We start from the raw sequence: 12,727 nt of genomic DNA on the forward strand, positions 1-12,727 counted from the left end.
CGTTCTCTCGCTTGGAAGCGGCCCCTGGAAGGTGCGGCTATGGCACAGATACGGCTTCCACTGACTCTGGTAGTGTAGACGCAGAAGTGGATTCAGTGTCAGTCCACTCGTGCTGGATTCAGGGTGTATCTGGGAGGTAGTCTTCCAGTGGGGAACTGGTTGCTGTGGAATTTTACCCCAGGGCTTCCTGCTTTTGGAGGCCCAGTGACGTTTGTCAGTGCCTACGTCCTGGGTGTGGGCACAGTGTGTGCTGCAGCGTGTGAAGCACAGAGTCTAGCTCTGGATCCCCACTCCTCTCTCTGCTGTGTGACTTGGGTAAATTACTTCACCCCCTCAGTTTTCTCAGTTTTAACAGGGTCTTATCCACCTCATGGAGCTCCTGTAAGGTTTCTAAATATATATGGGGTGCTTAGCTCAACTCCTGATTCCTAGTGGGCATTGCGTAAATGATCATCCTCAGAGATTTCCCCACCTGAGTATAACATGCTTTCCACTGTACCCCACACAGCTCTGGGATCTTTGTTGTCTCCAGAAAAACGGGACAATATCACCTAGCTCACAGGTTTAAATGAAATAGTACTTTGGTGATGGTACTTTGTAAATTATGAAGAACTATACAAATATAAGGGCTTTCCTGTTGGCTCTGTCGGTAAAGAATTCTACAGTGCAGGAGACCTGGGTTTCATCCCTGGTTTGGGAAGATCTCCTGGAGAAGGGAATGGCTACACACTCCAGTGTTCTTGCCTGGGAAAATCCCATGGACAGAGAAGCCTGGCGGGCTACAGTCCATGGGGTTGCAAGAGTCAGACATGACTTAGCAACTAAACCATCACCACCGTACAAATATAAATTATTATAATTTCATAACTTCTTCATTCATTTAACAGAATAGAATGAGCATCTACTATCAGATCAGATCAGATCAGTCGCCCAGTCTTGTCCGACTCTTTGCGACCCCATGAATCGCAGCACGCCAGGCCTCCCTGTCCATCACCAACTCCCGGAGTTCACTCAGACTCATGTCCATCGAGTCAGTGATGCCATCCAGCCATCTCATCCTCTGTCGTCCCCTTCTCCTGCCCCCAATCCCTCCCAGCATCAGAGTCTTTTCCAGTGAGTCAACTCTTCGCATGAGGTGGCCAAAGTACTGGAGTTTCAGCTTTAGCATCATTCCTTCCAAAGAAATCCCAGGGCTTATCTCCTTTAGAACGGACTGGTTGGTTCTCCTTGCAGTCCAAGGGACTCTCAAGAGTCTTCTCCAACACCACAGTTCAAAAGCATCAATTCTTCGGTGCTCAGCCTTCTTCACAGTCCAACTCTCACATCCATACATGACCACAGGAAAAACCATAGCCTTGACTAGACGAACCTTTGTTGGGAAAGTAATGTCTCTGCTTTTGAATGTGCTATCTAGGTTGGTCATAACTTTCCTTCCAAGGAGTAAGCGTCTTTTAATTTCATGGCTGCAGTCACCATCTGCACTGATTTTGGAGCCCAGAAAAATAAAGTCTGACACTGTTTCCACTGTTTCCCCATCTATTTCCCACGAAGTGATGGGACCGGATGCCATGATCTTAGTTTTCTGAATGTTGAGCTTTAAGCGCAACTTTTTCACTGTCCACTTTCACTTTCATCAAGAGGCTTTTTAGTTCCTCTTCACTTTCTGCCATAAGGGTGGTGTCATCTGCGTATCTCAGGTTATTGATATTTCTCCCGGCAGTCTTGATTCCAGCTTGTGTTTCTTCCAGTCCAGCGTTTCTCATGATGTACTCTGCATATAGGTTAAATAAACAGGGTGACAATATACAGCCTTGATGTACTCCTTTTCCTATTTGGAACCAGTCTGTTGTTCCATGTCCAGTTCTAACTGTTGCTTCCTGACCTGAATACAAATTTCTCAAGAGGCAGATCAGGTGGTCTGGTATTCCCATCTCTTTCAGAATTTTCCACAGTTTATTGTGATCCACACAGTCAAAGGCTTTGGCATAGTCAATAAAGCAGAAATAGATGTTTTTCTGGAACTCTCTTGCTTTTTCCATGATCCAGTGAATGTTGGCAATTTGATCTCTGGTTCCTCTGCCTTTTCTAAAACCAGCTTGAACATCAGGAAGTTCACGGTTCACATATTGCTGAAGCCTGGCTTGGAGAATTTTGAGCATTACTTTACTAGTGTGTGAGACGAGTGCAATTGTGCAGTAGTTTGAGCATTCTTTGGCGTTGCCTTTCTTTGGGATTGGAATGAAAACTGACCTTTTCCAGTCCTGTGGCCACTTCTGAGTTTTCCAAATTTGCTGGCATATTGAGTGCAGCACTTTCACAGCATCATCTTTCAGGGTTTGGAAGAGCTGAACTGGAATTCTATCACCTCCATTAGCTTTGTTTGTAGTGATGCTTTCTAAGGCCCACTTGACTTCACATTCCAGGATGTCTGGCTCTAGGTCAGTGACCACACCATCGTGATTATCTGGGTCGTGAAGACCTTTTTTGTACAGTTCTTCTGTGTATTCTTGCCATCTCTTCTTAATATCTTCTGCTTCTGTTAGGTCCATACCATTTCTGTCCCTTATCGAGCCCATCTTTGCATGAAATGTTCCTTTGGTATCTCTGATTTTCTACTATAGGCCAGTTATACTGTGTCCTAAGAGCTAGAATAATGCAGCAGTGAATAAAACAGTACATACTAGCAAAAGGAGGCAGACAATACACAAATCAATAAAAGTATATATAGTACAGCATATGGCGATACGTGCTGTGGAGAAAAGTAGGGCAGAGAAAGGAATGGGGAAGCTAGCATGGATCAAGGATTACATTTTACAATATGGTGACATTTGAGCATAGCCGTGAAGAAGCTAAGGACAAAGCCATACAAACATCTGGGGATGCCCCTTCCAGACAGCTGGTTCTGTAAGCACAAGGCCCCATGGTAGGAGTGTGCTGCTTTATGAAGGGAGCGAGCTTGCTGTTGTGAGCTGAATGAGAGGAGAGAGGAGTTGGGAGGCAGGGTCCAGGGAATACCTGGGGCAGGAGGGGACTCATCACATAGGATCTCAGAAGCCCCTGCACATATCGTTGGAAATAAATTAATGGAGGGGCCAGGGCTGAGGCCAGGAGTCTAGTCAGGACAGAACTGTAGCATCTCAGTAGAGAACTTGGGCAGTGTAGACCATACTGGGAGCTGTGGTGGTGCCAGGAGGGGTTGGGTTCTAAATTTGGGATTTGGAGGTTGGTGGGAGAGAGAGGAGTCCAGGTTTGGGGCCTCAGTAACCCGAAGGGTAGAGTTGCTATTTACTGAGTTGGGAGTAATGGGTCTGGGGTGGAAGGTCAGGGGTTTGCTTTTGAACTTGTTATTGTGCATCTGAGTGGAGATGTTGAGTAGTTTGGGGGAGAGATCTGAGCGAGAGACAGATGTGGGAGTTGTTGGCATGTGGATGTTATTTCCAGTCGTGAGACTAGATGAGAACTCCCCGGTAACTAGGGTGGTTGGGGGAGAGTTGGGGGCTGAGATCCTGAGGAACCCAGGGAGACCAAGGAGTAGTGGTGGTGGTGGGTGTGGGTGCCAGCAAAGCTCAGGGTCCAAGGAGCCAAGTGAGTGAAGGGTGTCAAGGAGGAGGAAACACTGTTGGATCAGATGCTGCAGACAAGTCAAATAAGATGAGGACTGAGACCATTCGATTTAGCAACAAAAGAATGTTGGTGACCTTGACAAAAATAGTGGACAAGATTTTCTGAAAAATGAAAATATCTGTGAGAAGAGTTTGGAAGTCTGGAAATTAATTGTTCTCTTATCTTTCTCAATTTGGACTGCTGGAGGACGAGTTATTGAGCAGTCCTTTGAATAGGTAAGAGGTGTGAGTTCTCAGCCAATCAGCTTGTTCCATGCCTCTTACAGAATTCCTAGGCCTCTGAGAATATCACTTGCCTCCGCTGTTTCTACCTGGGTTTCAGGTGAGAAGAGGGACAGCAGAGCTTCCTTAGCAGGGTGGGGCTGCCCCTCACCCTCTCAGGAGTCTCCTGTCATAGCCATCAACAGTCAGCTTTCCCACACCAAGGGTAGCTTACGGGTCCTTGGGAGCCAGCCCCCTGCTGCTGCTTCATCCTTCAGTAGGTGGTGCTCTTCTGCCTAAATTAGAATCAGGCCCCCTGCAAGGTCCTAGGGAAACCTGAATCCTCAAGAAGAGTGGCCTCCATCCCCTGTGGGAAGAGCTACATTTCAGGGTTGGGTGTGTGTTGCTCATAGACTCCACGGTGCCCAGGTAAATGCCTCTTGTGAGTAAAGGTGACTTCTCCCCCATGTGTACAGCGCCTGAGAGAAGAAATGGAAGAAATCACACAGCAGCAGTTGGTCCATGACAAGTACTGCAAGGATCTCATGGGTTTTGGAACGAAGCCCCGTCACATCACCCCCTTCACCAGTTTCCAGTCCGTGCAGCCCCAGCAGTCAAATGCCTTGGTGGGGCTGCTGGGGTACAGCTCTCACCAAGGCCTCATGGGCTTTGGGGCCTCCCCCAGCCCAGCAAAGTCCATGCTGGTGGAAAGTCGCTGCTGCAGGGACTTGATGGAGGAGAAATTTGATCAGGTCAGTAGCAGGAGGCCTGCTCTCTCTTTTCCCAAGCTCCATGCCTCCCCTTCCTTTACCAACCCTGTGTCCTTCCTGTCTCAGGTGTGCCAGTGGGTGCTGAAGTGCAGGAATAGCAAGAACTCGCTGATCCAAATGACAATCCTTAATTTGTTGCCCCGCTTGGCTGCCTTCCGACCTTCTGCCTTCACAGGTGAGGATGTCCATGGATGCGTTGTGTTGTTACCCATCAGGGGTAATTAAACAGAGAAGACGTGATTGCAGAAAGTTACAACTGCTTCTCATTTGAAGCAGTGACTGCTGAAAGGCCAGTCTCTGGTTTCTTAGCCAGTTTCAGCGGTACGTAGTTCAGATTTTCTGTAAATGTGGCAAACACCAGGACAGTCCGAATGTGCAGGCAGAGGCGCTGCTAGAGCCAAGCAAGTTCTCGCGTGGAAGCCAACATGTTCGTTCACGAATGGGCTCCAGATAGACTGAAGGAAGGGAAGTTTGGGTTTCTGTGGGGTGCAGCGGCTAGTCTGTGGGGCACAGAGGAGCCGATGCAGTCCTGCATCTGCCCCTGAGGTGGGCACCAGGCTGCGTCCTCGCTCACAAGGAGGAAGGACTAGACGCTTTAGGGGCTGGTTTCACGAGTGACAGACTGTGGCTTCCCCCCTTCCTGCCCTGTTCCCAGGGGTTGCTGTGAATTCCTAGCTCCTGAAACTGGCCCAGCTCAGACAGTGGCTTCTCCCTGAGGCCTGCCTGGTTCACTTCAGCTGGAAGCATGCTTTTCCTTTCTCATTATAACCCCCAGCTGTGGAAGGGCCACAGCATCAGACCTGGGGTGAATCTTCCCTTTGTTCTTTTTGCTTGGCTGCGCCTTGAGGCATGCCAGATCTTAGTCCCCCAACCAGGGATCGAACCTGCGCCTCCTGCATTGGGAGCACAGAGTCTTAAACAGTAGACCACTAGGGGGAAAGTCCCAGCCTCTGTTCTTAGCTGCGAAGTTGGGGGCAGATTGTGTGACCTTCCTGGACCTTCACTTCTGGATGGGTCCAGTTAGAGTGACAGTTCCTGCACCATGAGATGGGCTGCCTGAATGTCTAAGCACCTTTCTAAGTGCCTGGTGCAGAGTGAGCTCCAAGAAATAGAAACCATTACTGTTGCTGGTTCCTCTGGCTACTTCAAAGCCTTTTTAATAATAAGGTAAAGGTAAAAATTATACTATTACTCCAGTTGCCTGTTCATACTTAACATCCTGGTCTCACCTCCCTCCTTGCTGGGTGTAGAGACCTTGGCCCTACATCTCTTTGGTCTTCACTGTGGTGCATGCTGCCTGCATTTCATAAGCATATAGGACGCAGTGAGAGCCGAGATGGGAAACGGAAGGCCAGCCTGCGCCTCCACAGATGCCTTTCCCTGGCATAGACTCATCTCATACTGCTCAGCTCAGATGAGACAGCGGCAAAATACAGCTGGTGAAGTGTTAACCTGTGGGGTGTGAGCACAGGCCATGCTGAGTGAGGATGAGACAAATAGCCACATAAAATCACTGAACCATAAAGAAAGGATGTAATGAAAATCACCCGTAGTTTTTCAGTTTTCTATTCTTCCCTCCTGGTGCTCAGCAGCTTTTCTCTCTTTTTAATAACCAGACACGCCCCTATTCAATAGAGCTTTAAATGATCTTGGTTTGAAAGTCTGTGGTTCAAAAGAGAGTAATAAGTAGGCCATATTTGATCAAAGTCTGGCATATTGTGGAAGCAGTTACCCTAGTAAGTTCAAAAGACGGCCTAGCAGCAGGATACAAAGGCTCAGAAGGCCCCCAGGTTTGTTCTTTTGATGTGGGTTTTTGTTGTTTTATTAAATAATATACTAAAATATGTCCTTGGAATTCAGCCTGAGCAGCCTGTGTAAGTACAGTCTCATTGGGAAAGTGCCACTTTTTAAAGCTTAACAGTTTGGAAGTCATTGCTTGCACTTCCTGATGATGCAACCTTTGGGAATGTCAAAAATACTCCCCTTGGGTTTGGGCTAGAATCTAGCAATGCCAGATTCCTAGTCTCTTGGGGTGCTAAATCTGGAAAAGGAAATTGCCACTATCATTTAAGCTCATTTCCTGCTGAAACACTGCCCTTCTGCAAAGGTCTAGTTTTCCTCCTAGACGCACTCTGATTTGAGGGTGGTATCCCCTTGGTCTCTGACTGTTTTCAAGCCCCAGCGTGCCTCAGCTGGTGGGAGGTCAACTCATTTGACCACGAACTGTGAGAGAAGACATTCCTCAGTGGTGTAAACGCAGTGATGTGTGTTGCTGAGTGTGGTCCTGGTGGCCCTCCCTCTCCAGCGCTCACTCGGGGACGGGGGATGTGTGGTCTCACCTCACCTGGCCTCGAGCTATGAGAGGAGACATACGTCAATGGCGGAAATGCAGTGGCGTGTTGCTGAGTGCGGCTATCGTGGCCCTCCACAGCCCCCACTTTCTCGGGGATAGTGGACATACGGTCTCGCCTTCTCCGCTCCAAAGTATGTGCTGCCGGTGCACGGCCTTGAGGCCAGCGAGATGGAAGAGGAGAAACAGAAGCAAGGCACGAAGCAGGCAGCTCCAGCCTTCTGAGGAGTCATAACACTTTAGCTTAAATTGCCCAAGAATCGCCTGCCCGTGCACATTGGCTTATGTAAACTTAATGAAAATACACATGTGGCTTTCCAAATTACAGACTAAATCTTATTCTATTAAATATAACTGTACAGAATTCTCTAGGTGATAGCAAAGTGATTTCTAGGCCTAGGCTGAGTGGAATGGCCTGTTTATTGGAAACAATTTTCAATATTACTGTAAATTTCAATATAAAATAGCTTAGTTGATCCTTTCCTCGTTTTAAACTAAGATTTAACATATATTTCTTAAACAAGAGCATATAATCTTTTCCCTCAAAATGTAACACTGATGGGGACAATTAATGTGATTAAGTTTTTTTTTTTTTATTAAAGGAGAAAAACAGCTTATATTTCTAATATTTCTAAAAGCTTTATCAGAGGAGTGATTATCAAGCATAAGAATTTGGTTTGTACATTCTCTCAATTCTCTTTAATGCCTTTCCAACAGGCTTTCTTGATTTATTCTTAAATTGCATGTTGCATAGGAACCCTGACCTTGACACAGAGACCAGCCCTCACCTTGAGCCATATACACTTTGTCGTTTCTGTGCTCAGATACCCAGTACCTCCAGGATACCATGAACCATGTCCTGAGCTGCGTCAAGAAGGAGAAGGAACGGACAGCAGCCTTTCAAGCCCTGGGGCTACTTTCTGTGGCTGTGAGGTCTGAGTTCAAGGTCTATTTACCTCGTGTGCTGGACATCATCCGAGCAGCCCTGCCCCCTAAGGACTTCGCCCATAAGTAAGCATCTTTATTACTATTTCATCTTCCACCCCATTTGGTTGAGGAGAAAGGATGCTCCATTCCAGTTTCTGTGGAGCTTAATCCTGTTCTCTGCATCATTAACCAGCAAATTATATAATGAATAGCCCTTCCTCAATTGAGCTCTGGCCTTTTCCAAATGAAGTGACATCGATGTAAATATTTGGGAAGCTTGAATACCTGCAAACATATTAGATACCAGTGCTGTTCTCAATATGTATATTACTTACTGGGAATCTCCTAGTTCTGTTCTTTTCTCTGGCTTTCAAAGGTCTTATTCTGATAACAACTAAAGTGAGGATTCCCAGACTAGAAATGAGGGGACCTAATGGTCACCCTTTCATCACTAAAGTTGGATACATTATTCTTCCTCTCGAAACCTCCCAATGAATAAAATATGAGAAAGACCTCAGCACCCTGCAAAGTGGCGAGGCTGGGGTATCTTCTCTAAGTCTCAGGGGGTCAGAGTTCATTAGAATTGTGTCTTCATAGTTCCCTGTGTTAGTAGCAAGGATTGTGCTAGTGAATTACTGAGCCTCGCCCATCTCAAGCCCAGCCTTCTCCTCACAGGGAGTAGAATTTCTTCCCACATGATGGCTGTGCCCTTCACTCCTGGTCCCTGACCTGCATCTTGCTCAGTTTGCTTCCTAAATCGGTACCTTGGCCAGCACCACTCTAACCCATGTGGCGCCTTTTGTGTGAATTCTGAAGTGGGGCCCCTTACTCAGGAGACTTTACTGCCATCTGCTGGACATTTGTTGTAAATATACAAGTCTGCAGTGACGGCAGTGTGATGGGCCCCACTAGGTCACCTGCACACCCACATGGGGTGGCCCCGTTTGGGTAACCTGCCCTGCTTGCCCCACGGTGATTTTGAGGTACGACATCACAAAATGCCATTATGTCTAAACTGGTCACACTTGGGTTCTCTGCAGGAGACAGAAGGCTATGCAGGTGGATGCCACAGTGTTCACCTGCATCAGCATGCTGGCCCGAGCCATGGGGCCAGGCATCCAACAGGACATCAAGGAGCTGCTGGAGCCCATGCTGGCGGTGGGCCTGAGGTAGGTGTCAGGAACCTGAGCTGTCCCTGTCTCAGTTAGTATGAGGCTCGAGCCACACTCCTGGGTCTGTGTGGAAAGAAAGAGGCATGGCTGTTGGCATGTAACATTGACTAGGTAGGATAGCTCACACTAAATACAGAGGCTGATTTCAAATCCATGTTTCATCACTAGCTTGCTTGGTGATTGTAACTAAATTATTTAACTTCTCTGAGCCTCAGCTTTCTAGTCTGAAAAGTGGGTACAACAACAATTCCTATTGTCTGGATTTGTCCTGGGGATTCAGTAGAAGAGTTCACAAAGTGCTGTGTGTTTAAGAAGCGCTCTGGTAATGTTCGCAGTTGTCATTTATATTATTATGGGCAAATTACTTAAGCTCCCTACACTTTCGTTCTCTTCATCTATAAAATAAGGATGATGCTGTCAATCTGCTTCCCAGGTAACTTACTGAGACTTGGTTTTAGTGGCTAAATTATAGTAAACAGGTTTGCTCAATATAAAATCATAGATTGTTTTGAAATCCGGAATCAGACCAAGAGATTTTAGGATATATATTCAATTTTATAGTATTCTTTCTGCTGTAAAAACCAAGCAGAGATGGGACCCAGTCCCTGCTCTGGAGAGAAAGGGCTGTTTCTTCTCCAGAACAGACCAGATGTCACATGCCCTTGTCGTGACTGGTTTCCCACCCTTCAGCCCTGCCCTGACAGCTGTGCTCTACGACCTGAGCCGTCAGATTCCACAGCTGAAAAAGGACATCCAAGACGGGCTCCTGAAGATGCTGTCCCTGGTCCTTATGCACAAACCCCTCCGGCACCCCGGCATGCCCAAGGGCCTGGCCCATCAGCTGGCTTCCCCTGGTCTCACGACCCTCCCTGAGGCCAGTGATGTGGGCAGCATCACCCTTGCTCTCCGAACTCTCGGCAGTTTTGAATTTGAAGGTAAGAAAAGGTGGTGACTCTTGCCAAGAAAGTCAGTGACACTGGGAACCTGGAGAACAGACTGAGGGTGCCTAGAATCCCTGGCTCTGGCTTGGGTCCTGGAGACAGGGTGGCTGATTCTGCAGCAGCTCATCCTTCCTATATTCTTTCTGTATATTGTTAATTCCTATCTTTGTTTCTTTGTCTCATACAAAGACAGGAAAAGTGGGTAGGGGGTACAGATATTTTGAAGAATAGTATGCATTAACCCAAAGAACTAATGCTACAGAGGTGGACTCTGCACTTTCTTACCTCCCTGTAGCTGAGATGGTGTTTAATGCTTTAAAATGTATAAGCAGGGCTTGGGGTGTTTTTGTTACTATGGCTGTATGATTTCCAAGAGTACTGTACTATGCAGTTCAGTTTGGAATTCCAAGCTGCAGAAAAACCCACGTTAACACCCTAGGGAGATATATTTCAGGAGAGAAAAATGCACACGTAGATGAAATTTAAGATCACGTAGGTGGTACTGGTCAAGACTGCAGAGAAACATCAAGTATAAGAAGTCTAGATGTGCTGTCTGAGTACTTACGGCATCCATGATTTCCCGTTTCAGTTCCTCCAGTTACACTGATTAACACTCAGGATAATTTATTTCTAATGAATAGCAAGGAGTTATATTTAAATTCAGCCTACATCAAACTCTCTTTTTGATGTTTGAATCTGGAAACTAAAATAGACAAGGTAAATTTGATCAAAAATGGTTTTTCTCTCTGGGAATATGAAAAACAGTGTCAGAATAAAACAAAATAATTCATTTTTTGAAGGAAATAAAAGATTAGGATGGAAGCCTGGGAATATGAAAAACAGTGTCAGAATATAACAAAATAGTTCATTTTTTGAAGGAAATGAAAGATTAGGATGGAAGCAGGAAGGAACTGTCTTTTGTACGTCTCCCAGTTCCTTCTCCATCTGCCTTTCTGCCCATTGGAATCCCATTTGTTACCTTTTTAAGAGAAGAGTTCTGGATCAGTATCTTGCTGATCAACATCTTGCTGAAAATTAAATTAGTAGCCACTAAGTGGAAATTGCAGCCAGTGAGTCACAGAGCTGCTGTCCAAAGCAGCGGTGTTCATTCTGTCTTCTCTCTGCCCTTGTATCCAGGCCACTCTCTGACCCAGTTTGTCCGCCACTGTGCGGATCACTTCCTGAACAGCGAGCACAAGGAGATCCGTATGGAGGCCGCCCGCACCTGCTCCCGCCTGCTCACACCCTCTGTCCACCTCATCAGTGGCCACGCTCATGTGGTCAGCCAGACTGCAGTGCAAGTGGTGGCAGATGTGCTCAGCAAACTGCTCGTGGTTGGGATAACCGATCCTGGTAAATTGTGAGATGCAGGCAGTCTAGGGAAGTGTAGGTGCCAGGTGCAGTTAGAAGTAGCCAGCTTCCTTGCATGGTCCTTCTGGAATCCTTCGGCCTCAACAAACTGATGTCCAGCTCTTCTTCTGGCAAGACGTTAGGTTTGGCCATGCCAGCCTATTGTGTAAGATAATCAGCCTTAAATTCTGTCATCTTTGTCCTTTCAGTAGAGAAAGAAAATGACAAGTTCAGTGAGACAAGGGTGTCTGGAGTCCCCCTCTAGGATGATGGCAGTGGAGGCAGATGTGGGAAGGGACTGGAGGGATGAAAGAGTAGAAGCACTGAAAGGCTCACTTGCTCTTGCAGACCCTGACATCCGCTACTGTGTCTTGGCGTCCCTGGACGAGCGCTTTGATGCACACCTGGCCCAGGCGGAGAACCTGCAGGCCCTGTTCGTGGCTCTGAATGACCAGGTGTTTGAGATCCGGGAGCTGGCCATCTGCACTGTGGGCCGGCTCAGCAGCATGAACCCAGCCTTCGTCATGCCCTTCCTACGCAAGATGCTCATCCAGGTGAGGGTGTGATGGCCACCCCTTGGGGTGGTGGGGAGGGCACGCTCCTGTGAGCACACGCTCCTGTGAGCACTGTATGGGGAAAGAGAGGAGGAAGAGGGAGAAGGGTTGAGACGCCTGGTAGAAGCCACATTTGGTGCCAAGAGTCCACATGTTTTCCCGGCTTGATAATTGTGGTTCAAGTGCTTATCACCTCATAGGCCTCTTGTCGGTGTGACTCCTGGAGACCTCCTAGGCCCAGGCTGACCTCTCATGCAGCTCTTCCTTTTTCCTGGCAAGTCATCAGCAAATCCACTTCTGGCTCCTCTTTTCTGCATCTGCTGCAGAGGGTGTCAATTGGCCCAGTGCCTCCCTATCCTTCCCCTCCTAATTCTCCCACTGCTGCCAGGCCCGCCACAGAGGCCGAGCACAGGAGAGGTCCCAGCTCTGTTTCTCATTATCACTGCCCCTGCTCTGTGGTCCCTGGCTCCCTGGCTATCTTTGCTCAATAATGCCAGATGCCAAGCTCAGCTGACTGGACTAGAGCCTCAGGTTGACCTTGCTGCTTGAGCTCCTGAAACTTATCCCCTGGTTTTTGTCTTCATCTACCTAAGTAAGTTCTCTGGCCACATTGTGAGCAATGCTTGGGGTACAGTCCTGCCTGCCTTGTGTTACTTCCACCCACCTCTCTGGGTCTCAGCATGGCTTACTCGGTCATTTCCCTTCCCTTCACTCCATCCTGTCCCTACCTCACCCTCAGCTTTGTGACCCTCCCCATGGTTTCTTTTGAAGTAAATAAACGCTTCTAACAAATAAAGCACTTAAACATAGAAAATTATAAATATATGTAACTTTTATCC

General features: G+C 47.3%; 1 protein-coding gene across 1 annotated transcript in view; it reads left to right on the forward strand.

The window, feature by feature from the left end:
- MTOR (mechanistic target of rapamycin (serine/threonine kinase)) overlaps window positions 1-12,727 on the forward strand; it is a 124,124-nt gene that overhangs the window by 7,217 nt on the left and 104,180 nt on the right. The window contains exons 7-13 of the mRNA XM_010849896.1: window positions 4,301-4,576; window positions 4,661-4,769; window positions 7,769-7,955; window positions 8,912-9,040; window positions 9,734-9,978; window positions 11,122-11,337; window positions 11,683-11,888. Coding sequence (XP_010848198.1) covers window positions 4,301-4,576; window positions 4,661-4,769; window positions 7,769-7,955; window positions 8,912-9,040; window positions 9,734-9,978; window positions 11,122-11,337; window positions 11,683-11,888 — 1,368 coding nt within the window. The remainder of the gene's footprint in view (window positions 1-4,300; window positions 4,577-4,660; window positions 4,770-7,768; window positions 7,956-8,911; window positions 9,041-9,733; window positions 9,979-11,121; window positions 11,338-11,682; window positions 11,889-12,727) is intronic.

Source organism: Bison bison, unplaced genomic scaffold (assembly GCF_000754665.1).
Source record: "Bison bison bison isolate TAMUID 2011002044 unplaced genomic scaffold, Bison_UMD1.0 scf7180017864289, whole genome shotgun sequence".
Lineage (NCBI taxonomy): Eukaryota > Metazoa > Chordata > Mammalia > Artiodactyla > Bovidae > Bison > Bison bison.